We start from the raw sequence: 26,000 nt of genomic DNA on the forward strand, positions 1-26,000 counted from the left end.
CACCGCCGGGATACACATGACATGGCCTCAAAACTACTCACCCACCGCCGGGATACACGTAACACGGCCTCAAAACTCACCCACCGCTGGGATACACGTGACACTCCCTCAAAACTACTCACCCACCGCCGGGATACACGTGACACTCCCTCAAAACTACTCACCCACCGCCGGGATACACGTGACACTCCCTCAAAACTACTCACCCACCGCCGGGATACACGTGACACGATCTCAAAGCCACTCACCCACCACCGGGATACACGTAACAAGGCCTCAAAACTATTCACCCACCGCCGGGATACACGTGACACGGCTTCAACACTACTCACCCACCGCCGGGATACACGTAACACGGCCTCAAAACCACTCACCCACCACCGGGATACACGTAACATGGCCTTAAAACGACTCATCCAGCGCCGGGATACACATGACACGGCCTCAAAACTACTCACCCACCGCCGGGATACACATGACATGGCCTCAAAACTCACCCACCGCTGGGATACACGTGACACTCCCTCAAAACTACTCACCCACCGCCGGGATACACGTGACACTCCCTCAAAACTACTCACCCACCGCCGGGATACACGTCACACGATCTCAAAGCCACTCACCCACCACCGGGATACACGTAACAAGGCCTCAAAACTACTCACCCACCGCCGGGATACACGTGACACGGCCTCAAAACTACTCACCCACCGCCGGGATACACGTAACACGGCCTCAAAACTCACCCAACGCTGGGATACACGTGACACTCCCTCAAAACTACTCACCCACCGCCGGGATACACGTGACACTCCCTCAAAACTACTCACCCACCGCCGGGATACACGTGACACTCCCTCAAAACTACTCACCCACCACCGGGATACACGTAACAAGCCGCAAAACGACTCACCCACTGCCGGGATACATGTGACATGGCTTCAAAACCACTCACCCTCCGCCGGGATACACGTGACACTGCCTCAAAACCAGTCACCCACCGCCGGGATACACATGACACGGCCTTAAAACAACTCACCCAGTGCCGGGATACACATGACAAGGGCTCAAAACTACTCACCCACCGCCGGAATACACGTTACACGGCCTCAAAACTACTCACCCACCGCAGGGATACACATTACACGGCCTCAAAACTAATCACCCGCCGCAGGGATACACATGACGGCCTCAAAACTACTCACCCACCGCCGGGATACACATGACACGGCCTCAAAACTACTCACCCACCGCCAGGATACACATGACACAGCCTCAAAACCACTCACCCATCGCCGGACTGCACGTGACACGGCCTCAAAACCACTCATCCACTGCCGGGATACACGTGACACGGCCTCCAAACCACTCACCCACCGCCGGGATACACGCGACACTGCCTCAAAGCCACTCACCCACCGCCGGGATACACGCGACACGGCCTCAAAACTACTCACCCACCGCCGGGATACACGTGACACGGCCTCAAAACCACTCACCCACCGCCGGGATACATGTGACACGGCCTCAAAACCACTCACCCCCCGCCGGGATACACGTGACACGATCTCAAAACCACTCACCCACCGCCGGGATACACGTGACACGGCCTCAAAACCACTCACCCACCGCCGGGATACACATGACACAGCCTCAAAACCACTCACCCACCGCCGGGATACACGTGACACGGCTTCAACACTACTCACCCACCGCCGGGATACACATGACACGGCCTCAAAACTACTCACCCACCGCTGGCATACACATGCCACGGCCTCAAAAGCACTCACCCCCGCCGGGATACACATGACACGGCTTCAAAACCACTCACCCACCGCCGGGATACACGTAACATGGCCTCAAAACCACTCATCCACTGCCGGGATACACGTGACACGGCCTCAAAACGACTCACCCACCGCCAGGATACATATGACACGGCCTCAAAACTACTCGCCCACCGCCGGGATACACGTAACACGGCCTCAAAACCACTCACCCACCACCGGGATACACGTGACACGACCTCAAAACCACTCACCCACCGCCGGGATACACGTGACACGGCCTCAAAACCACTCACCCCCCGCCGGGATACACGTGACACGATCTCAAAACCACTCACCCACCGCCGGGATACACGTGACACGGCCTCAAAACCACTCACCCACCGCCGGGATACACATGACAGCCTCAAAACCACTCACCCACCGCCGGGATACACGTGACACGGCTTCAACACTACTCACCCACCGCCGGGATACACATGACACGGCCTCAAAACTACTCACCCACCGCTGGCATACACATGCCACGGCCTCAAAAGCACTCACCCCCGCCGGGATACACATGACACGGCTTCAAAACCACTCGCCCACCGCCAGGATACACGTAACACGGCCTCAAAACCACTCACCCACCGCCGGGATACACGTAACATGGCCTCAAAACTACTCATCCACCGCCGGGATACACATGACATGGCCTCAAAACTACTCACCCACCGCCGGGATACACATGACACGGCCGCAAAACTACTCACCCACCGCCGGGATACACGTGACGGCCTCAAAACTACTCACCCACCGCTGGGATACACATTACACGGCCTCAAAAGCACTCACCCACTGCCGGGAAACACATAACACCTCAAAACCACTCACCCACCGCCGGGATACACGTAACACGGCCTCAAAACCACTCACCCACCACCGGGATACACGTAACATGGCCTTAAAACGACTCATCCACCGCCGGGATACACATGACACGGCCTCAAAACTACTCACCCACCGCCAGGATACACATGACATGGCCTCAAAACTACTCACCCACCGCCGGGATACACGTAACACGGCCTCAAAACTCACCCACCGCCGGGATACACGTGACACTCCCTCAAAACTACTCACCCACCGCCGGGATACACGTGACACTCCCTCAAAACTACTCACTCACCGCCAGGATACAAGTGACACTCCCTCAAAACTACTCACCCACCGCCGGGATACACGTGACACGATCTCAAAGCCACTCACCCACCACCGGGATACACGTAACAAGGCCTCAAAACTACTCACCCACCGCCGGGATACACGTGACACGGCCTCAAAACTATTCACCCACCGCCGGGATACACGTGACAAGGCTTCAACACTACTCACCCACCGCCGGGATACACGTAACACGGCCTCAAAACCACTCACCCACCACCGGGATACACGTAACATGGACTTAAAACGACTCATTCACCGCCGGGATACACATGACACGGCCTCAAAACTACTCACCCACCGCCGGGATACACATGACATGGCCTCAAAACTACTCGCCCACCGCCGGGATACACATGACACGGCCTCAAAACTACTCACCCACCCCTGGGATACACGCAACACGGCCTTAAAACTACTCACCCACCGCCGGGATACACGTAACATGGCCTCAAAACTACTCACCCACCACCATGATACATATGACACGGCCTCAAAACTACTCGCCCACCGCCGGTATACACGTTACACGGCCACAAAACTACTCACCTACCGCCGGGATACACGCAACACGGCCTAAAAACTACTCGCCCACCGCCGGGATACACATGACACGGCCTCAAAACTACTCACCCAATGCTGGGATACACGTGACAAGGCCTCAAAATTCCTCACCCACCTCTGGGATACACGTGACACGGTCTCAAAATCACTCACCCACCGCCGGGATACACGTGACACAGCTTCAAAACTACTCACCCACCGCCGGGATACACGTGACACGGCTTCAAAACTACTCACCCACCGCCAGGATACACATGACACGGCCTCAAAGCCACTCACCCACCGCCGGGATACACGGAACACGGCCTCAAAACTACTCACTCACCGCCGGGATACACATGACACGGCCTCAAAACTACTCACCCACCGCCAGGATACACGTGACACGGCTTCAAAACTACTCACCCACCGCCGGGATACACATGACACGGCTTCAAAACTACTCACCCACCGCCGGCATACACGTAACACGGCCTCAAAACTACTCACCCACCGCCGGGATACATGTGACACGGCCTCAAAAGTACTCACCCACCGCCGGGATACACATGACACGGCCTCAAAACTACTCACCCACTTCTGGGATACACGTAACACGGCTTCAAAACTACTCACCCACCGCCGGGATACATGTGATACGGCCTTAAAACTAGATGGAAAACGATGAACATCTTTGCCAATTCCACTGGTACGGGATCATTCCATCACGGCTGGGGGCGAAGGGATCATTGTGATTGCTGAGGACAAAGTCTATTTTGGCAGAATTTTGATCCATTTTATTTTTGTGTGCAGCATATGGCTGCAGGAAACATCATTTTGCTGGGGCTTGACTATGTCGTTGATGCAGTGCCCCCTGTGTGGCTGTGCAGAGCCGGAATTTGTAAATGTGTGCCGGTGAAAAGTAACCAGCCTTCTCTTCACGAAGGATACCGTGGGATCTTTAACGTCCATCAACTAATGCCAGCAGATAGGACGCTCATTGAACGTCCATCCGAGGGACGGCATGTGCATCGATGAATCACCCTGCCTGTGACACACCTGGATGACAGTTTATAGTTGGGTTGGGATTCGAAGCCAAGCTAAACAGCTTGCAGGTGAGGCCAATCAGGCAATCTCAGAATTTTGATGAAAAAATGGCCATGAAGAAGCACTTGCTTATCTATTCTTCTTTTATTATTTAATCAAAATTCATCACAGAGTGTTCCTCTCCACTCATCTGCTGTGTTTTACGAGACAGAGTATAAGCAAACAATGGATTAAGGCAGTGTCATGCTTACTTTTCCAAGATGACAGTTTGAAAGGCAACAAATTGTATACATTTAGAAACTTCCACAATCTGCAAAGTAATTTGTCCGCGCGATTCTGAATGACGCTCAAATATTGTAGAAAAAAGAAAATTCAGATTGATCCTCTGGCTTTTTGAGTAGCGTATGAAGGTGAACGTTTAGTGTTTGCCTGCTGTTAATCCACCCTCGCCGATTCACTCTGAATTGTACACCCAGGTGAAGAAAAGCCAAAGAAGAAGTTCATTGGCATCAGGATGTCCACACTAAACCAAAGGTGAGCATTATTGAGTTTAATTTATCTTCTCAATTATCACAGACTCTGTTCAGTCATCATGACACATTTGTGTTTTCTTGGTTATAAACCCACTGCTGGAGCACAGTTTTTGTAATTACATATTTTCAAATGTGGTTTATGAACAGCATCAGCTTTTGCTGACAAGAGTAGTGTCCTCACTGGCCCAAGGAAGAAGAGGCCGATACAAACCAGAAAAAAAACTCCAATAAACGACTCCTCAAAATCATCGCGAGGCCTGTTTCGTTTTCAACAGTTTTGTAAAATTCTTTAAAATGATCCTTAGCAAAAAAAAAAAAAAAAAAAAAGATTTCATCCGCAGCATTAGACAGGACATATATCAGACTTGCTGCAATGCTGGAAAACAAATTCCTGTGGCCAAAAAAACAATACGTCAGTAGTAGCTGTGTTTGCAGCTCATAATGCCAAGGAGTGAACCAGCTGTTCAAAGGAGACGTTAAAGCTCAACACACACACACACACACACACACACACACACACACACACACACACGCACGCACGCACGCACGCACGCACGCACGCACGCACGCACGCACGCACGCACGCACGCACGCACGCACACACACACACACGCGCACACGCACACGCACACACACACAATGGCTCTGTGTATCTTCCTTTCTTGGTCTTTGAAGGTACTTTGACCTATTGTACCCAAGAAAAGTCTCTCCTTGAGTAGTTCAGATCCTTTTAGAATTGTCCTGCCTTCTTAGGTATGTGTGTGTGGTTGAGTCTGCCTTATAGATTATATAAGGAGCTGAGACGATATGGTGAGGGGGTGACTCCCTCTTCCGGAATCTACATCCACGAGGTCATCTCTGATTCCCCTGCTGCCAAGTAAGAACTTCCAGGATGTCCTACTTAGGAATTTAAGTTAATATAAAGGTGGTTCACATTATATACCTGTACTTTTGATTGTAATCACAGAGCAATGAATGTAGGTACGAATGGTTGCGCCGGTTTCCTGACCTGTTGTTGGCCTACATTGCATTGCTCCTTCAGACAGGCATTTAAGATCAGAATGTGCATTGTGTGTATTAGTCCCCAATGAAGACTACTCTGCAGATGAAAAGTTGGACTTTTTGAGGCTTTTTTTTTTGCCTTGTTTTGACAAGGCCTCATGTTGGTTGTGCTCTTGTGTTTTCCGTTGTGCAGTTCTTACAATTTTGCCAAATATAAACTTGCTCTCAGATTTGGCACAACTTTCTGCAAATTTCATACCGATGAAATCCCTCTTCTTTGTGTTGCTATTCATAAACTTGGTAACTGCATTTTAGACGGTCAAAGCAGGGTAACACAAGGCTCATGAAGGAGCTTTGAAGTGTATTAATTGTTGGGCACAAAGATTAGGGGGGATATCGTTGTAGTTTTACGTGAATTAGGATATTACTGCATGTGGCATGCGAACCGAGGATCCTAGTATCGTGAGCTAAGTTCTCAGATGGATACATCAAACGGACTAACGTGTGATAATCAAGTTAGTGACCGAGTTAATAATCAAGACCTGTTAATAATGTCGCCTTTATCCACCAGGGCTGGTCTGCGTGAGGGTGACGTCATTGTCCGCATCAATGGCAGGGCAACGGAGGAAACGAGTGTCATCCAGCAGGCTGTGCGCAACGAATCGGTGCTTTCTGTTGTGGTGCGACGTGGCAACAAGGACTTGAAATTCACTATTGTTCCTGCAACTGTGGATGTGTTCAACTGATGTTTCTATTTTTTTTCCCCTCCTTCCCTTTGCTGACTATCCCTTGTCCTCTCACATTCCCTCTCCCACAAACCCCCAATCACTCACAATCCCTGACTATAAGCAACCAGGCAAACCACTCCATTTACCGCTGTCCCTCTGGTAGGCCTGGCTGTCTGTATAGCTTTAATCCCTTAATAATTGCAGTTTAAGGGACAACAGTGTGCCTTAAATGCTTGCAACAGAAGGGAAGGGGGGGTGGGGGTGGGAGATGGGAAGTCCCATCGGGGGGGGGGGGGGGAGGGGAGGTGGGAGATGGAAAGTCCCATCGGGGGGGAGGGGAGGTGGGAGATGGAAAGTCCCATCAGTTACTATAACAGCTTCCTCTTCATTTGTACCGTGTTCTTCGTTCACTTTGATAATGTCCATATCTTTGATAAGGTCCTACAGTTATTAAACAGTTTGTTCAGAATTGCCATTCACGCCAATACCGACATGGTGCACCAGGTTATTCATTTGTGAGGGAGCCAGGGGATCCTGTATTAAATAATTTTGTTTGTTAAGAATATACTGTACCTTAGGTATCTGTGGGAAAGCCACTGGTTTGGCAATGTCATAGCAACTGGATTGCTCATTTTATGAAGATCGCTATGTAACATAAAAGAGCACAAAGTGAAACGATTAATTCCCATGACTGCCAGCTAAGGCCCTGTGCTTGATGAGATCAACAAACTGCAGGAGAAATTGCAAAGATCAACCTTCCAAAGCCATGCCGTTCTAGAACAGAGTAAAAAAAGGACAAGGTAGTCCCAAAATTATTGCATATGATGAGTAATCTGCAATATAATTTATCTGAATATCAAAATAATTTTGAAATGCAGTCACACCATTAATGCGCTTTCCATCCATGAATGTAACACCTGTTGACATGGGGGGAGTCATACGCATGGTATACCTGTTGATGTGGGGGAAGTACAAGCTCAAATTTCCATAAAACATCGTCGAGGGCAATCATTGCATTCCCATGCATGTTATCCTCACTGTTTTGAAACTTTTCACTCATTCGAACGCTTCTCATTCTTCACCATGACAACACACACAAGGTATTTGGGTTTGTTTGTAAGTTCTCGACGCAATTGTTTTCATAACGGAAATCGCTTCGATCGCGCCATCGTCACATGGAGTTTTATAACCCCGAGCTGGTGGCAGTTCGAACTAACAAGGTGTTTCTGATTTCACATTTTCTGTTTAGAATTCACTTTTCGGTGAGGGAAGCATGAGGGCAAGAAGTGCATTTTTTTTTTTATGCACAGATTTACATGAGATTTTCTTTCCTTTTAAATTTAACAATGCATTGCTTATATATATGTTTGAAATGTATTAATGTCTAACTCTATTTTTGATTAACTGCTATGAAGCATTACAATTTCTCTGAAAGAGATTTGGGGTAAAAACCAGGCCTTGACTGTAAAACCGGCTTTCTTTTGTAAATACAAAAGTTTTTTAATCCTCAATTTTGTAGTGTTCTTTCTTTTGAGGGTGGTGGTTTGTAATACTCACTTGTTCAGATCTTTGTGCCTGGAGTTAGCTGATACAAAACAAGAACAGCTGTTTCAGATTGATTAAATTTGTTTTTCTAATTTAGAAAAGTTTAATCCACTTTGAAGTAACCACTGATGATTTGAACTGGAAGGGCACTCTTCGACGTCACGACATCACCAGATATGCCTCCGCCCACATTATTACATCATTACACTTACTTGTACCAGGTTTGATTTAAATCCCTGACACCAGGTTCAATGTATTAAATAATTCTGGCTGTCAGAGCATGCATCCGATCAGGTTGAAATTTAAAACATACTGTATATTCCCAGGACCACGAGATCATAATTTTGACGTTTCTCGTCGATTGATGAAGCGGTTCAAGAGACATAATTTTCTTAAGAGTTCAGTTCAATCCAATATGGCTGCCAGACCATGTGACTTGTTCGTGAACACCCTGGTATCCCCAAGGCTTGGGGAACATGTGGGTGAAGTTTACTCTCAATCTGTCAAACCATTCTGAAGAAGGTTTCTAAAGGTTAATTCTTCAAAAAAAATCATAGCTGCCAAACCATGTGACCTATAACGTCATAGGTGGAGAACTTTTTGTTCCTCATGGATCGGCAATCATACTTGCAAAATTTCACCTCTATCTATCCAGCCATTTCAGAGAAGATTTTTGAAGGTTTTTATGTTTTAAAAAAAAAATGGCTGCCAAACCGTATGACCGGTGACATCATCAATTTTCCCCTCATACAATTTAGCCCTGGATGACCCTCAAAAAGTTTCAAACTGATCGGATAAAGCGTGCAACATATGCAAGTATGACGTCATAACGAAGCCACCAATGACAAAACAATCTTGACATGTGTCAAGTTTCAATTTTTTTCCATGGAGCAATTTTGGAGATAGAGTTCCAAAGTTGTTCCTTTTTTCCAACATGGCTGCCACAACATGTGACATATGACGACATAATTATCATTAAAACATTTGACACGAGCAGTCGCTCCAAGGCTGAAAATTTTGGGTCAATCGGATAAGTGGTGGCAGAGAAAACAGAAAATTAGCATGGACAGACGTACGGACGGAAAACCAGAAAAACAATGCCTCGAGCAACTTGGTCAGTGGAAGTTTCATCCACCTTGAAGTAACCACAGCTGATATGAAATACATTTAAGCCACTTTGAAGTAACCACTGCTGATTTTAAAAATCACTCAAGCTGTCCAAGTTTCGGCTGAATCTGTCCACAACCTTTTGAGATGTCCTGCTCACAGACAGACAAACAAATCCCCAGATAGACGAGGTGAAAGGCAGCAGAGGAAATTAAAGAGTTGATCTCGAAGTTGAACCCCATATCGAAATTTGGAACATTGGACACGGTACCAGTTGAAGGGCCAACAATACTTTTTGGAAGACTCCGAGAGAAAGCAAATTTGGCTGAAACATGACGTCCCTCACAATACAGCGCTTACTTATTGGCACTGTGCCGTACAGATGTTTTAGTCAGATCCGATTTGCAGGGATTAAACTCAAGACCAGACAAATTGAGTCACAGAAATTCCAGAGAACTTATCCTGGCAGAATAAAAGTACTGTACTTGGCAAAGATAATTGTATACTGGTTGATGACGTCAGTGGGAATGGAACCAACGCACTGCTCCAAGGCATAAACAAAAGATACATGAAGAATGATGCAGAAAACTACACACACGTTTTGTCATCCTGCTGTGAGATAACAGTACAAGGAGAAGTCATACAGATAACAGACGACTACGAAAGATATCATGTCACAATGGGCAAATTTGATGAAAAGTAAATCAGCATTTGTTTTACAAACACAGTTGGCAAGTATTATGGATTCCTGGATTTTTTGCTATGTAACAGTGTTATGACATGTGGGAGTAAGTTGTGATATCACATGATATTCACAGGGCAGAAATGTATCAGAGGATAGTTCAGTGTACTTACTTAAGGAGTGTCCAGCATCTCGACTTGACCTTGTCCTTGTGACACTTGAATTAGCCAAGTTCTTGAATCAGCGGCAACGACTGTACCGAATGTACTAAAACGATGAAAACAAGAAAGAGAAATTGGAGATTGCAGACCTTCAGCAAGACTCTTTGTTTGGTGTTTGTGTAATTTTGTGTATGGATTTTGTTTGGTGTATTTTGTGTGGTGTTTGTGTTCTGGTGTGTTATATAACTAACAAGTAAAAAGGAAAGATGAAGTCATCAGGAGGAACGCAGATAGGTTTCGGGTTTCAGCTGCTACTTCTCTACCCTCAAACCCATCCAGGTGTAGCCAAGTGAGCCTTGCAAGAAAAAAAAATAAGAACCCAGATTCAAAAAATTCAAATAACTCTGGCTGCCGGGCCATGCGGCCAATCAGGTTGAAATTGAAAACATATATTCCTCATCACAAGTTGATAATAATTGTGACGTTACACGTCAATCAATGAAGTGGTTCAAGAGGAAGAATTTTCAAAAGATTTTCATTCGATCCAAAATGGCTGCCAGACCATGTGACCGATGACTTATTCATGGACAACCTGGTATCCCGAGGGGTTGAGAAACATATGTGTGAAGTTTCCCTTTGATCTGTCTCGCTGTTCTGGAGAAGATGATTTTAAAGGTTTATTCTTCAAAAAAATCATAGCTGCCAAATCATGTGACCTATGACATCATAGGTGGGGAAAGCATTGTTCCTTATGAATAGGCAGTCATACCTGTAAAGTTTCGCCTCGATCTGTTCAGCCATGTGAGGATTTTTTTTAATGTTGTTTATTTTAAATATGGCTCCTGAACCAACATCATCAATTTTTTTCTGTTGACCAATTTATCCCCAGATGACCCTCAAAATTTTTCTTACTGATCTGATGAAACATTCCACGTATGCAATTATGACGTCATAATGAAGGCACCTATGACAACATAAAAAAATCATACTTATTCCCCACACGGAGTACTTGACATTTGCCAAGTTTCAAGTCTTTTTACAAGGTGTGGTTTCGGAGATACCAAATGTCATCGGAGATGTCCAAAGTTTTTCCTTTTTTTTCCCCCAACACAGCTGCCACACCACTTAGCCTATGACGTCATAATTATCATTAAAACATGCTACATGAGGAGTTGCTCCTATGATGGAAATTTTGTGTCAATCCGCCAAGTGGTTGCAGAGAAAAACCAGACTCACATTCTGTGTGGACAAACAAACAATAAGGATGTCCTGCAGAGCACGTACTTGCAAAATCCATGAAACAAATTTGACCATAAAAATAATTGGTGCTTGAATTCAATGACTAAATCCACAAATCCTCTTTAAAATTTCAAGTCAATCGGATGAAAATTGACAATTTTAGAAAACTGGCCGATGTCAACTTTTTGCCCGACGTTGACCTTTTGGCCCATGTTGACCTCAAAAACACTTTTTCGTTGAAGTCAGTGACCTAATGTGCAAATCGTCTTTAAAATTTCAAGTCAACGGGATGAAAATTGAGAATTTTATAAATCTCCCCCAAGTTGTTGACCTTTGGCCTATGTTGACCTTTTGGTCCATGTTGACCTCAAAAGTAATGGGAGGTTGAATTCAGTGAACTGAAATATAAATCCTCTTCAAATTTCAAGAAAATGGGATGAAAATTGAAACAATTTTAGAAATCCGGCCAATATTGATGGACCTATTGGCCGATGTGGACATCAAAAAGAATTGGTGGTTGAATTCAGTTACAGGATATGCAAATCCTCTTCAAATTTGAAGTCAATCGGATGAAAATTGAGGATTTCATAAATGTGAAAAAGTTCTTGACCTTTGGCCTATGATGACCTTTTGACCTCAAAAAATAAATAGGATTCTGTCGGACCACCAACCCCACCGTTTGATGAAGTTTTGTGAAGATCGGTTTAAAATTGTGGCCTGTAGGTGAATAAAGGTGAGCAGACAGACAATCAAACAGATGTGATCAACATTGTTGGTTTAAAAAAAAAATAAATTGACAAGTGAAGACAGACAGACAGTGGAACACAAACAAACGAACTCACATGCAATAAATACCCACTCCTCTGGTGAGGGTAATGCCTTAAACAGTAGCACTGGCAGGTAAGTAAATCACAGATGCATGTGTGGTTTTAACAGGTGAGAGGACCTGGTTTGTTTGGATTGTAAATGAATTGTGCCAGGAGAGCAGCTCTTGATACACCATAGAAAGCATCGCACCTTTTCAGGTATGCGTAAGCTTGCAGGTAAGGTTTGGTGTAAGAACGAGTCTGAACTTGAGTTTGAGATGTGTGCACCGAGATATCTGCTATTCTCCATTCCTCTTGTGTGCCTCTGCAACAACTCAGGTGTCGAGCTCCCTGCAACTGCACCTGTCATGAGCTCCAATGACCGGCAGTGTGGAGTGAGTGGCACAGACAGACATTGCTCGAGATGGTGTGACACCTTATGTGCTAAAATTTAAGAACTCGGCCATCACTCCTGGGCTCAACCCGGTTGGGACATGAGCTCGGGGGATGAGCACACAGGAGGGACTAAACACCTGTTTTTCCAAGAATCGGTGGTTTTCTCATGACATCTCAGAGCGCTCATTTAAGGCTTGAACAAGGAAAACTAGAGCCTGAGAAACCTGTAAACAAGACCACCTGTGTTCATGTAAGTGCTCCAAATTTGTTTGTCCATGTCTGGCGATTTTTAGAACCCACATACAAAATATTGTTTCAGGGTGCTTCGCTTCTGTTCAAACAGATTCTCAGCGTAACAGTACTAGTGACCTGGGTCGACAGCACGAGTGTAACAATACTGGTGACCTGGGTTTACTACAGCACGAGTGTAACAGTACTGGTGACCTGGGTTTACTACAGCACGAGTGTAACAGTACTGGTAACCTGGGTCTACTACAGCATGAGTGTAACAGCACTGGTGACCTGGGTCTACTACAGCATGAGTGCAACAGTACTGGTGACCTGGGTCTACTACAGCACGAGTGTAACAGTACTGGTGACCTGGGTTTACTACAGCACGAGTGTAACAGTACTGGTGACCTGGGTCTACTACAGCATGAGTGTAACAGCACTGGTGACCTGGGTCTACTACAGCATGAGTGTAACAGTACTGGTGACCTGGGTCTACTACAGCACGAGTGTAACAGTACTGGTGACCTGGGTCTACTACAGCACGAGTGTAACTACTGGAGACCTTGGTCTATTACAGCACGAGTGTAACAGTGCTAGTGACCTGGGTCTACTACAGCACGAGTGTAACAGTACTGGTGACCTGGGTTTACTACAGCACGAGTGTAACAGTACTGGTGACCTGGGTTTACTACAGCACGAGTGTAACAGTACTGGTGACCTGGGTTTACTACAGCACGAGTGTAACAGTACTGGTGACCTGGGTTTACTACAGCACGAGTGTAACAGTACTGGTGACCTGGGTCTACTACAGCACGAGTGTAACAGTACTGGTGACCTGGGTCTACTATAGCATGAGTGTAACAGTACTGCTAACCTGGGTCTACTATAGTATGAACAAATGGAAGGAGGTAACATGACCGCTTGGCGACCCCAGTGCCTGTTCGCTTATGTCCTGAAGGGGGTCATAGGTCATAGGAGTTTCATTAACCCTGGCTCTCCACAATACAATCTATATGAGTCTGTGACGTAATACAAATGATGACGTATGTTTTATAACAAAATTTGGTTCATAGTTCATGGTTGAAACCGACAACACCCCACCCACACCCTTTCCACCCTTGGCTCCCAATCAAGCCCTCCCTATCCGTCCTCCTAAAGTCTAAACAGTCCACATTGTCTGTCCTCGATGTCATCATGAGTTTGAGAGTTCCGGTGAGTGTAGTTGCAGGATACACACAGCCTGGAGAGGCTGTGACTCACGGAGATCCGAGGTGACTGGTTTGTGAGTGAAGTCCATCCAGTGAGCGAGTCAAAGCACCTGTTCAAACATGCTCATCACACAGAGAGAAAACCCTGCTCGGAAATGTTATTTTAAAACATCCATGTTTGATCAAATACAACAAACACTGTGCAAGTACAATATTACCCTTCATGAAAAAGAACAACTAATAAATCCAATAAATTATTTCCTTCAGTGCGTAATGGTTCACCTTGATGATCAAATTGAGTTAACGATGGAAATCAACAAACACCTGAGAGACAACACACGATGTCATGGCTCGTGTCAGTCGGCGAAGGAGGACAAGTCAAACGAGACGTTTAACAAACAAAAAATGAACAAAGGTGTATTAACCACCATGTGGAACAAAAGTGAACTTACCACCCTGTGGACCAGAAGTGAACTTACCACCCAGTTGACCAAAAGTGAACTCACCACCATGTGGACCAAAAGTGAACTCACCACCCTGTGGACCAAAAGTACACCAACTACCATATGGACCAAAAGTACACCAACCACCATGTGGACCAAAAGTACACCAACCACCATGTGGACCAAAAGTACACCAACCACCATGTGGACCAAAAGTACACCAACCACCATGTGGACCAAAAGTACACCAACCACCATGTGGACCAAAAGTACACCAACCACCATGTGGACCAAAAGTACACCAACCACCATGTGGAACAAAAGTGAACTCACCACCATGTGGAACAAAAGTGAACTCACCACCATGTGGAACAAAAGTGAACTCACCACCATGTGGAACAAAAGTGAACTCACCACCATGTGGAACAAAAGTGAACTCACCACCATGCGGAACAAATGTGAACTCACCACCATGTGGAACAAAAGCATACTAACCACCATGTGGACCAAAAGTACACCAACCACCATGTGGACCAAAAGTACACCAACCACCATGTGGACCAAAAGTACACCAACCACCATGTGGACCAAAAGTACACCAACCACCATGTGGACCAAAAGTACACCAACCACCATGTGGACCAAAAGTACACCAACCACCATGTGGACCAAAAGTGAACTAACCACCATATGGACCAAAAGTGTACTAACCACCATGTGGACCAAAAGTGTACTAACCACCATGTGGACCAAAAGACACCAACCACCATGTGGAACAAAAGTACACTAATCACGGTGTGGACCAAAAGTACAGTAACCACCATGTGGAACAAAAGTGTACAAAGCACCATGTGGAACAAAACTGAACTCACCACCATGTGGACCAAAAGTACACCAACCACCATGTGGAACAAAAGTACACTAATCACGGTGTGGACCAAAAGTACACCAACCACCATGTGGAACAAAAGTACACTAATCACCATGTGGAACAAAACTGAACTCACCACCATGTGGACCAAAAGTACACCAACCACCATGTGGAACAAAAGTACACTAACCACGGTGTGGACCAAAAGTACACTAACCACGGTGTGGACCAATAGTGAACTCACCACTATGTGGAACAAAAGTGTACAAAGCACCATGTGGACCAAAAGTAAACTAACCATGATATGGAACTAAAGTACACTAACCACCATGTGGACCAAAAGTATACGAACCACCATGTGGACCAAAAGTATACTAACCATATGGAACTAAAGTACACTAACCACCATGTGGAGCAAAAGTATACAAACCCCCATGTTTATTTTTTCCTTATTAATAAATTCCTTTGTTGACGTTCCAACCTGTCTGTGCTTGTGCTTTCCTTCCATTGAACCAGCATTGTCGGAACCTAGATAGACTGGGAGGTAATTACCAAACTAAATGATCTGTCATAGTCGGCACGCACCAGCGGTTAGATACTTGGCTACCCTCATTAAGATCTAATCAGGATAAGATTGGTGCTTTGCCGAGGGCACGCTCCCCATTCAGGAAACCACGTGACCTCTAGTTAAACGGCATAATTAAGCGATGGACACTGGAACTGGTGGTTAACTGAGTGGCGTTCGTGGTTCTAAACCAACCCACTGTACCACAAAGTTAATCGTGAGCGGTGGCCCCAGGTCGAGCTCTTCCGAGGACAAACGGGGATTAATCCCCCTCATAATACACTCAGTACCCACCTGTGGCCGTAACAATATATATATATATATATATATATATATATATATATATATATATATATATATATATATATATATATATATACATATATATAATTTCGTTCCGACAGACATGCAGACAGTTGTCGTTCTTCCATTCTGAGTCTGGTAGGTCAGTAGTTCAAGCCCCATCCGAGTCATACCAAAGACTAAAAATCGAATGTGGTGCTTCCTTGCTTGATGTTCAGCATTTGAAAGGAGAGTGCATGGATCAACAACACTGGGAAGGCAATGGCAAACCACTCAGTATAACCCTTGCCATGAAATGAGTGAGGCAGCACCGACACTCTCCAAAGCTTTGTTGGGAAAACAATTTGACTTGTGCTGAGAAATAAGTAAGAAATATTCGGGGTTTTGTTTGTTGTATTTTTGTGTAATCCATTTCCAGGAACATTGGAGTATGGGGAGGGGCGGCGTGGGGGGGGGGGGAGAGTTCTTCTTCTTCTTTCGGCTGCTCCCGTTATATAGGGGTCGCCACAGCGGATCATCCGGATGATCCGCATAGTGATTTGGCACATGTTTTACGCCGGATGCCCTTCCTGACGCAACCCTGCTCACCTCTTACGACACAGGGATATGGTACACCTATTTTAACCGGGGTATACACCGGCCCAGTACACTGGTACTCATTTCGCCGACCTCGGAAGGATGACAGGCTGAGTCAACCCCCTGGTGTATTAATTCAGTGGCCCAACGGGGCTTGAACTCAGGACCTTTTGGATCCCAAGCCGCTGCCCTAACCACTGCGCCAACACCAGGCTGGGGGGGGGGGGGGAGAGTGTCACCCGTCATTAAGCTCACCTACAGGTCCCATTGTTGTGAAACTTAAAGTTATGTAGTTTACAGCACTACCTGGGACAACGGCACTGATCGGTGTGGCTCATTGTATGAATCTCTATTACCTACCCAAGTGTGGTGATATTTTGACTTTCCATCCCCCACGCCTCTCCCCCCCCCCATCAGCCTTCTCTCAATTATTATTTCCTCAATAATTTAGGTACCTTTCACTCTGGCATACATAATAAATATATGAAAGCTAATAAATGAGGGCCCCCCACCCCCTCCCCAAGGAAAGCTTAGTGTGTACCCAAACGTGGTCGCAGTTTTCGAGAAAGTGACATTATTCCGACATGAAGGGCCAGCTGTGTGGTTTACGTACGACGGTTGATTTGTGTCAACCTTTCCACAATAGAACAGCGTAAGTGGTCATTGTGAGTACCCGAGGATGTGACCCAGAACTAACGACTCCGTCATCGGTTTATAAAAGCATCACAAAGTGTAAAAAGTCCAACTCGGATGTGTGACGATCCCTGCTAATGCATCACTGCCTAAGGCTTGTTCGGAACTGGCGTCAGTTGAGTTGGTGTCAGAGCCATGTTCGTGTGCAGCAAGTACAATGAAGGCTTGTGCAACAACACCTACACCTAAAGGCTTTTTTTGAACATGATTTGCCTTTAAAAAAAATTATTTTGTTTCCTTGATCAAAGAATTCCAATGGTTCAGACCTTGAAACGAGGATAGAGTTAACATTTCGCACAGACACAACAAACCTAAACATGAGAGTGGAAGTGGAATGTGACCTCACAGTAATGGCCTTATATTCAAGTCGCAGGTTGAAGCGACCAGTCGACCATGTTTAGGTTTGTATTTTCACATCTGAAAGGAGAACATTCGAGAAACTTCGGTGGCCAAAGCAAGGATGTGATTAAAGACAGCTAGAATTAGGGTTTACAAATAGGCAGGCTGTCCAGCTTGAATTGCAATATAAACAAATGTCTTCCACATAACATGTGCCTCTTGACTTCATTCAAATTACCAAGATCTCGAGCTCCAGGTAAATTTTACTAACTTGACATTGTAAGTTTTTGGAATCATGATTTAGAATAATTCACGTGATCGCTGACTACAAACTCATAAAATGTAACAAAAGTGTTGTGGAAAACTATTCGGGTGAAGCCATTTAAGGTTCGTCTTTTCCACCATTTGATAATTGCACATGTGTAAAAAGCAAACCCGTCACCCAACATCTAAAAATGCTTCCTGTTCTGAGTCAGATATTTGAGCCTTACTCACTGAATGCAGTTCGAGTGTCGGACCCATTACCTGTTCACCGCTTTCCATAGTTCAATCATAGTGACATTGTAGGCATGGTAAAGGGGGCTGAAGAGGTCGGCATGTTGGGAAAAAATAGGTAGGCATGTTTAAGATGGAAAGAAGATGAAGAAAACGTGTGTGTGTGTGTGTGTGTGTGTGTGTGTGTGTGTGTGTGTGTGTGTGTGTGTGTGTGTGTGTGTGTGTGTGTGTGTGTACGCACATGCTCGCAGACACTCTCTCAAAGCACATTCCATTGCATGTTCAAACCCTGTTTCGAGGCATTTGGAAAAAAAGAAAAACGGCAGAAACGACATTTTCTGTCTCTTGGCTTTGGAAATATTTAGATTCTGAACAGTTTCATGATAGCGCTTTAAACGGGCTGTTTATACCTCACGCGCAAATCAAATACAGTATGTACAGCAGTGATCTTCAATGGTGTACAATAAAAGATATACATTGATCAGCAATCTTTAATAATTACAATGATAGGTATACATTGATTCGTAATCTTTGATAATGTCCAATACTAGATATACATTGATTAGTGATCTTTAATAATGTTCAATAGCAGGTAGACATTGATTAGTAATCTTTAATAATGTACAATAATTGGTAGACATTGATTAGTAATCTTTAATAATCTATATATTATTACTGAAGGACCAATTTTGTGCTCCTCCTAGCGGTCGCGTCACGTTTTTCTCGGTACTGTGACCTGGACTGAAAGAAACATGGTACCTGTAAGAGTGCATCGCACATAGTGGCAATAGTCAACTTTCAACTCTGAAGCAGAATAAACACTTTTCGTTGAGACGGGGCGAGGAGTGAAGAGGCGGGGGTGGGGAATGAAGAGGCGGGTGCGGGGGATGAAGAGACGGGGGCAGGGGATGAAGAGACTGGGGCAGGGAGTGAAGAGGCGGGGGCAGGGAGTGAAGAGGCTGGGGCAGGGAGTGAAGAGGCGGGGGGCAAGGTAAGCAAATTTTTAGGCGGGGGTAAGCAAATTGAAAGCGGAGATGGGGGAAATGGGGCGGGGATGAGTGGGCGGGGGCTGGGGTGAATTAGGCGGGGTTGAGTGTGAGGGGTGGACAGGGGGCGGGGGCAAGTGGGGCGGGGAATCGAGAGACGGGGGAGGGGAGTGAAGAGGCGGGGCCAGGGTAATTAAATTTTGGGCGGGGGTAAGCAAATTGAAGGCGGGGGGTGGGAGGCGGGGGGGAATGGGGCAGGGGCGGGGGATGAGTAGGCAGGGGCAAGCAAGCCCTGTCCAGTCCATGTCCCTCGAGTGTGGGTGAGCTGGTGAGGGTGGTTGAATGAACAGAATCCGTCTGTGACGGGGTTTCAGCTGGTGTACAATAATAGGTTGACATTGATTAGTAATCTTTAATAATGTACAATAATAGGTAGACATTGATTAGTAATCATTAATAACGTACAATAATAGGTAGACATTGATTAGTAATCTTTAATAATGTACAATAATAGGTATACATTGATTAGTAATCTTTAATAATGTACAATAATAGGAATACATTTATCAGTGATTTTTAATAATGTACAATAATAGGTATACATTGATTAGTAATCTTTAGTAATGCACAATAATAGGAATGCATTCATCAGTGATTTTTAATAATGTACAATAATATGTATACATTGATTAGTAATCTTTAATAATGTACAATAATAGGTAGACATTGATTAGTAATCTTTAATAATGTACAATAATAGGAATACATTTATCAGTGATCTCTAATAATGTACAATAATAGGTATACATTGATGAGTAATCTTTAATCATTAAAATAATAGGTATGCAATAATCAGCAGTCTTCAGTAATTACAATAATAGGTAAGCATTAATCAGTGATCTTTAATAATGTGCAATAATAGGTATACATTGATTAGTAATCTTTAATAATGCACAATAATAGGAATGCATTAATCAGTGATTTTTAATAATGTACAATAATATGTATACATTGATTAATTAGTAATCTTTAATAATGTACAATAAAAGGTAGACATTGATTAGTAATCTTTGATAATGTACAATGATAGGAATACATTTATCAGTGATCTCTCATAATGTACAATAAAAGGTATACATTGATGAGTAATCTTTAATCATTAAAATAATAGGTATGCAATAATCAGCAGTCTTCATTAATTACAATAATAGGTATGCATTAATCAGTGATCTTTAATAATGTGCAATAATAGGTATACATTGATTAGTAATCTTTAGCAATGCACAATAATAGGTATGCATTAATCAGTGATCTTTAATAACACTGAACAACAAAAATTTTTTACTGGAGATGTGTAAATTGATTTAGACTAATTTGGGTACGCTGATTTCAAAAATCATAACCGTTTTGCTGTATCACGTCAGGATTTTCAGTTACAGAAATATTCCCATTGCCTAGAAGTCAGGATTTCAATGAAATTTACAAAAAATTCATTTATTCATTTATTTCATCATGAATGCTTCAAAATTATAGAAATTACAGAAAAACTCCACTAGAATGTAATTAAAAATGCTTTAGGCATTTGGCTTTGCGTTTGTGCTGCTCTGTGTCAGTTTCACGATGCAGGAACCAGCAGAAATCGCCCATCATGTCCGGGTTGTGCCGCCCTTGGTAACGCGTCTCCATGAGTGAAATCTCTTGGTGGAATCGCTCGCCGTGCTCGTCCGAGACTGCTCCCAAGTTGTCAGGGAAGAAGTTCAGGTGCTGGTGTAGGAAATGGATTTTCAGGGACATCCTGGAGCCAAGTTTCCTGAAGGACTCCAGCAGCTGCTGCACTATTTCTTCATAGTTGTCCGCGCGCTCGTTCCCCAAGAAGTTGGCCGTCACAGCTTTGAAGCTCCTCCACGCTGCCAGCTCTTTGGGGTTTAGAGTTGTCGGAAAAGTTTCGTCCTTCATAATCTGTCGGATTTGCGGTCCAACAAAGACACCAGCCTTGATCTTGGCCTCTGACAAGGTGTTGCCAAACTTTTCCTTGAGGTATAAAAACCCACGCCCATTCAGATCCATTGCCCGTACAAAACTTTTCATCAAGCCGAGCTTTATGTGGAGTGGTGGAAGGAAAACCTTGGCTGGGTCGACAAGGGCGACATGCTTCACGTTGTGTCGACCAGGTACATGCTCTTTTCGCTCTTCCCAATCTTTCTTCGTCCAGTGATTCTTGTCGTCTCTGCTATCCCAGAGACAAAGGAAGCACATGTATTTTGTGTAGCCTGACTGCAGCCCTAACAACAGCGCCACCACTTTCAAGTCTCCGCAGATGTGCCAGTTGAAGTCATTGTACTTGATGGAATCAAGCAGCTGCCGCATAGTCTCACAGGTCTCTGTCATGCCGAACGCGTGAGCCAGTGGGACTGATGGTTTCTCGTTGCCATTGTGGAGCAAAACAGCCTTCAAGCTGTTCTTCCCCGAGTTGATGAAGAGGCGCCAGTCTGCAGGATCGTGATCACACCCAAGTTCTTTCAACAGACCGTTGATGTCACTGCAGAATGTCATCGTGTCTTCCATCTCAAAGAACTCAGCCATGTCTCTGTGACGTGCTCTGAACAAGGATATCTTGGTGTTAGGTTCAAGTAGATTCCACTGCTGCAGCCTTGATCCAAGCAGCTCTGCCTTCGCCTTTGACAGCGAGAGATCTCTTACAAGATCATTTAAGTCTCCCTGGTTCAGAAGGTGTGATTCTTGAGTGTCGGGTTCAAAAGGTTCATCATCACCATCCTCTTCACCACTGCTTACAGCTATGTCCTGATCAGCTGGAGGTGTTGGAACGGGGTTCTCGTCATCATGAGGCACAGGTTTACGAGCAGAGACGCAGTCAGCGTACTTGATGTGACCTTTATTCTTCTTGTTGAAGCCGGCGATGCTTGTGCAGCAGAAATAACAATCATCATGATGATTCTGCGGCTCACGCCATATCATGGGCACCGCAAATGGCATGCTCGCGCGCTTGCCCACCAACCACTGAGTCAAGGTTGTGTGACAGCTTGTGCAGCAGATGTGTGGTGCCCAGCTCTGTTCTTGGTCCCCCACCTTACACCCGAAGTAGTGAAAGTAGGCGGCCTTCATTTTCACTGCTGTAGATATACTTCGCTGTTGATCTTTTTGGTATACCGACCACAGACATAACAGAAGTTGTCAGGATGATTGGTACAGGAACGCCTACTCATCTTTATCTGAAAGAAAGAAATATAACACAAGTTAACAACAATTGTACGAAATAGACATGTTAAAGACATATGTAAATTTCATTGAAATCCTGACTTCTAGGCAATGGGAATATTTCTGTTCCTGAAAATCCTGACGTGATACAGCAAAACGGTTATGATTTTTGAAATCAGCGTACCCAAATTAGTCTTAATCACTTTACACATCTCCAGTAAAAAAATTTTTTTGAAATTTGTTGTTCAGTGTAATGTGCAATAATAGGTATACATTGATTAGTAATCTTTAGCAATGTACAATAATAGGAATGCATTAATCAGTGATCTTTAATAATGTACAATAGGAATACATTGATTAGTAATCTTTAAGAATGTACAATAATAGGTATACATTGATTAGTCATCTTTAATAATGTACACGTATAGGTATATATTGGTTAGTAATCTTTAATAATGTACAATAATAGGAATACATTTATCGGCAAAATGAGTACCAGCTTGCTGGGATGATGGAGCCATTTGAATATATCCTGTGGCGGAGTGGCGACCCGTCCAGGATTGTGTCCAAAAGCCAAGGAGACTGCTTAGGCAGCACCAACAGTAGATGATAAATGGGGCTTCTGGGACTTCCATTCAAATGAATGAGGAAAAAGGGAAAAACTTTCTGACTCAAGCCCCAAAAGCACAAAATAGGAGACTGATTTTCTCCCCACCTATCCCCTTGAACACCGCTACTGCATCAAATTTTGTGTAAAACTTGGCGATTCCCAAGTGGAAACGATCCGGAAGATTCAACAGGCCTTTGGGAACGAAGCAATGGGCACCACACAGATAAAAGAGTGCTACAACTGCTTCAAAGATGGTCGCACATCAGTGGAAAGTGAAGCACGTTCAGGTAGGCCCTCAACATCCATAAATGAGATCGTCATTGACCAAGTGAGGACCCTGCTGATGCAGGATCGTCGAATCACGATCAGAGAACTTGCAGACGAGGCGGGCGTCAGCATTGGATCTGTTCATTCCATTGTGACTGAGGATTTGGGCTTAAGGAGAATCTCAGCAAAGTTAGTGCCAAAGCTGCTAACGATCGAGCAGAAGCAACTCCGTTTGGAGATCGCACAGGACATGCTGGAGACTGTGAACAGCGATCCCAACTTCTTCAACACAGTGATCACTGGCAATGAGACCACAGTGATCCGTCATTTTGTCAAAAACGAAAATCCGACGGCGCTCACTTACACTTCCTCACTCATCGGCGGTCTGTCGGTGACTGACAGCTTCTGCAGGCAGGAAAATATTCACGCATACGAATTAGGATCGCCTACATACATGCACCAAACCATGCCTCCCTAGCTTCATTTGTTTACGCACAAAAAATTAAGGTTGGATACTTTTTCAACACACCTCGTATATGTGTATGCATGTGTGTATTTGTGTTTGTGCGCGCGCGTGTGTGTGTGTGTGTGTGTGTGTGTGTGTGTGTGTGTGTGTGTGTGTGTGTGTGTGTGTGTGTGTGTGTGTGTGTGTGTGTGTGTGTGTGTGTGTGTGTGTGTGTGTGTGTGTGTGTGTGTGTCTGTCTGTCTTTGACTCATTATCCCATCTCCTTTTTTTCTAAATTGATGTCCGATACCCCTTTGTCTCTTCGGTTTATAGTAGCCTCCACCAAGATACATACCTTCACCCTTGTAGTATGGGGAAAGGAACATCCCATCCCCTGTAATTATTTTATATTTTCCCAACTCATGTTTCCTCACAATAACCATCGTATTTATTTATTGGAAAACTTCAAGTCAGTGAATTCTGATGAATATAATTTCTCCATTAAAAGAAATCATGCGATTATCTTGGTCGGTTATCCTAAAATTTACTCTGTATATGGTTTTTCCTGATACAGGTAGATAAACCAGATTTTTGGGTTCCATATTGAATTTATAACCAATTGGGGTTGAGTATGTGCTGAATGAAAATATTGTATTTGTTCTTATTCCATAATTACAAGTGCCATCAATCAAATCACAGTGAATTCATTCCGAATTTATGCCTGAGGATATTTGAATGACATTATCACTGTAAAACGTCCCATTAGTTTCAATCTTTTTTGAGGAGAAACCCAATAACTCTCAAAATGAATTATCAATTGTGAAGTCAACCTTGTAGTTATGTTTAAGTTTAATCAATGGTTTTGAAGTATGTTTTTGAAAATCTATGACAATATTTTTTGGTTCATCACCCTGTTATTTCATAAGACGAGCAATTTCGGAAGATAATTGAGAAATCTCATATGCTCCGGGTGAAACTGTTATCGTTTTGTATCCACTTCCCGGATTAAAACTAAACTTGTCATTTTTCTCGGTGATATTAAATAAGGTATTAAAAGTTTCCATGGACAATAAAGACACCTCATATTCTTTTGTTGCGTCAAGTTGTAGTGGGTATGGGAATGAAGACATGTGGTCGCTTGTTGTGAAATTAAAACTGAGGATTGTGCATCTCATCTTATTTAATATGGGATAAAATGTCTTTGTATTGACATTTATTAATTATTTTCATGTTCATCAACTGGTCTAAAATGGCTGATGCTTCATTAAAACAATTGTTATTTCCAGCGATCTTACTACCTAACAGCAATAACAGTCTATTAACTAGAGGGGGAGCACTCGGTAGAGTGTAAAACCTCCACCGCCAATACTGCTAGGTCACTCTAGTGAACCTGATATCCTATTCCTTCAATTTGACGTCAACAGTGCTCACAGAGTTATAGTTTGCAACTTTCCCTTTTACTTTTAACTTTTACATACTCAATTCATTCGTCATAACTAGATTCCTTGAGACAGAAATTGATTTTACGTGGGTATATCCACCTGAAGTTCCAAAATCAGCCGCAATTATAATTTGGCATGTTTTTTGTTGAAAATCACTTATAACATGTAGAAATGCAAAAAAATCAACACTTTTTTGAAAAAAAAGTTGCAAAATTTTCTGGGTTTTTTTGTCTAACAATTTTTTGGGGGGGGACAGGGGGGGTTAGAAATCACTTAAAACATGTGGAAATGCAAAAACAAAAATTCAAATATTTTTTCAAAATGGCTGCCATAGCGGCCATATTGGACTTTGGACCAAGTCCAAAATCTGATGGCATGATCCTTGGACCATACCTAATCCCCCCACCAAGTTTCGGCGAAATCGTCAAGGAGTTTTTCCATTATACTGTTCACAAACAAACTAACAAACAAACAGATAGGGGTGAAAACAGTAACCTCCGTCCATCTTCGATGGCGGAGGTTAAC

General features: G+C 44.2%; 2 protein-coding genes across 7 annotated transcripts in view; one reads left to right on the plus strand and one right to left on the minus strand.

Annotated features, from left to right (window-relative positions):
• The window catches only part of LOC147014981 (serine protease HTRA1-like), a 50,773-nt gene extending 42,413 nt beyond the window's left edge, over positions 1–8,360 (plus strand). For 2 of the 3 annotated variants that reach the window (XM_085849251.1, XM_085849249.1), the window contains 3 exons: positions 5,063–5,120; positions 5,892–5,996; positions 6,693–8,360. In XM_085849251.1, coding sequence (XP_085705377.1) covers positions 5,063–5,120; positions 5,892–5,996; positions 6,693–6,867 — 338 coding nt within the window. In that variant the 3' untranslated portion in view covers positions 6,868–8,360. The remainder of the gene's footprint in view (positions 1–5,062; positions 5,121–5,891; positions 5,997–6,692) is intronic. The other variant, XM_085849250.1, reaches the window with a different exon arrangement.
• The window catches only part of LOC147014982 (uncharacterized), a 49,079-nt gene extending 34,235 nt beyond the window's left edge, over positions 1–14,844 (minus strand). The window contains exons 1-2 of one of the 4 annotated variants that reach the window (XR_015050181.1): positions 10,596–14,844; positions 10,357–10,450 (exon numbers count right to left, since the gene is read on the minus strand). The gene's annotated coding sequence lies outside the window, so the exon portion shown is untranslated. The remainder of the gene's footprint in view (positions 1–10,356; positions 10,451–10,595) is intronic. The other 3 variants (XR_015050179.1, XR_015050180.1, XM_085849252.1) reach the window with 3 other exon arrangements.
• Between the last annotated feature and the right edge of the window lie 11,156 nt (positions 14,845–26,000).

The sequence above is a fragment of the Eptatretus burgeri genome, chromosome 12 (genome assembly GCF_056783735.1).
Source record: "Eptatretus burgeri isolate ZD-2024b chromosome 12, Ebu_testis_v1, whole genome shotgun sequence".
NCBI lineage: Eukaryota > Metazoa > Chordata > Myxini > Myxiniformes > Myxinidae > Eptatretus > Eptatretus burgeri.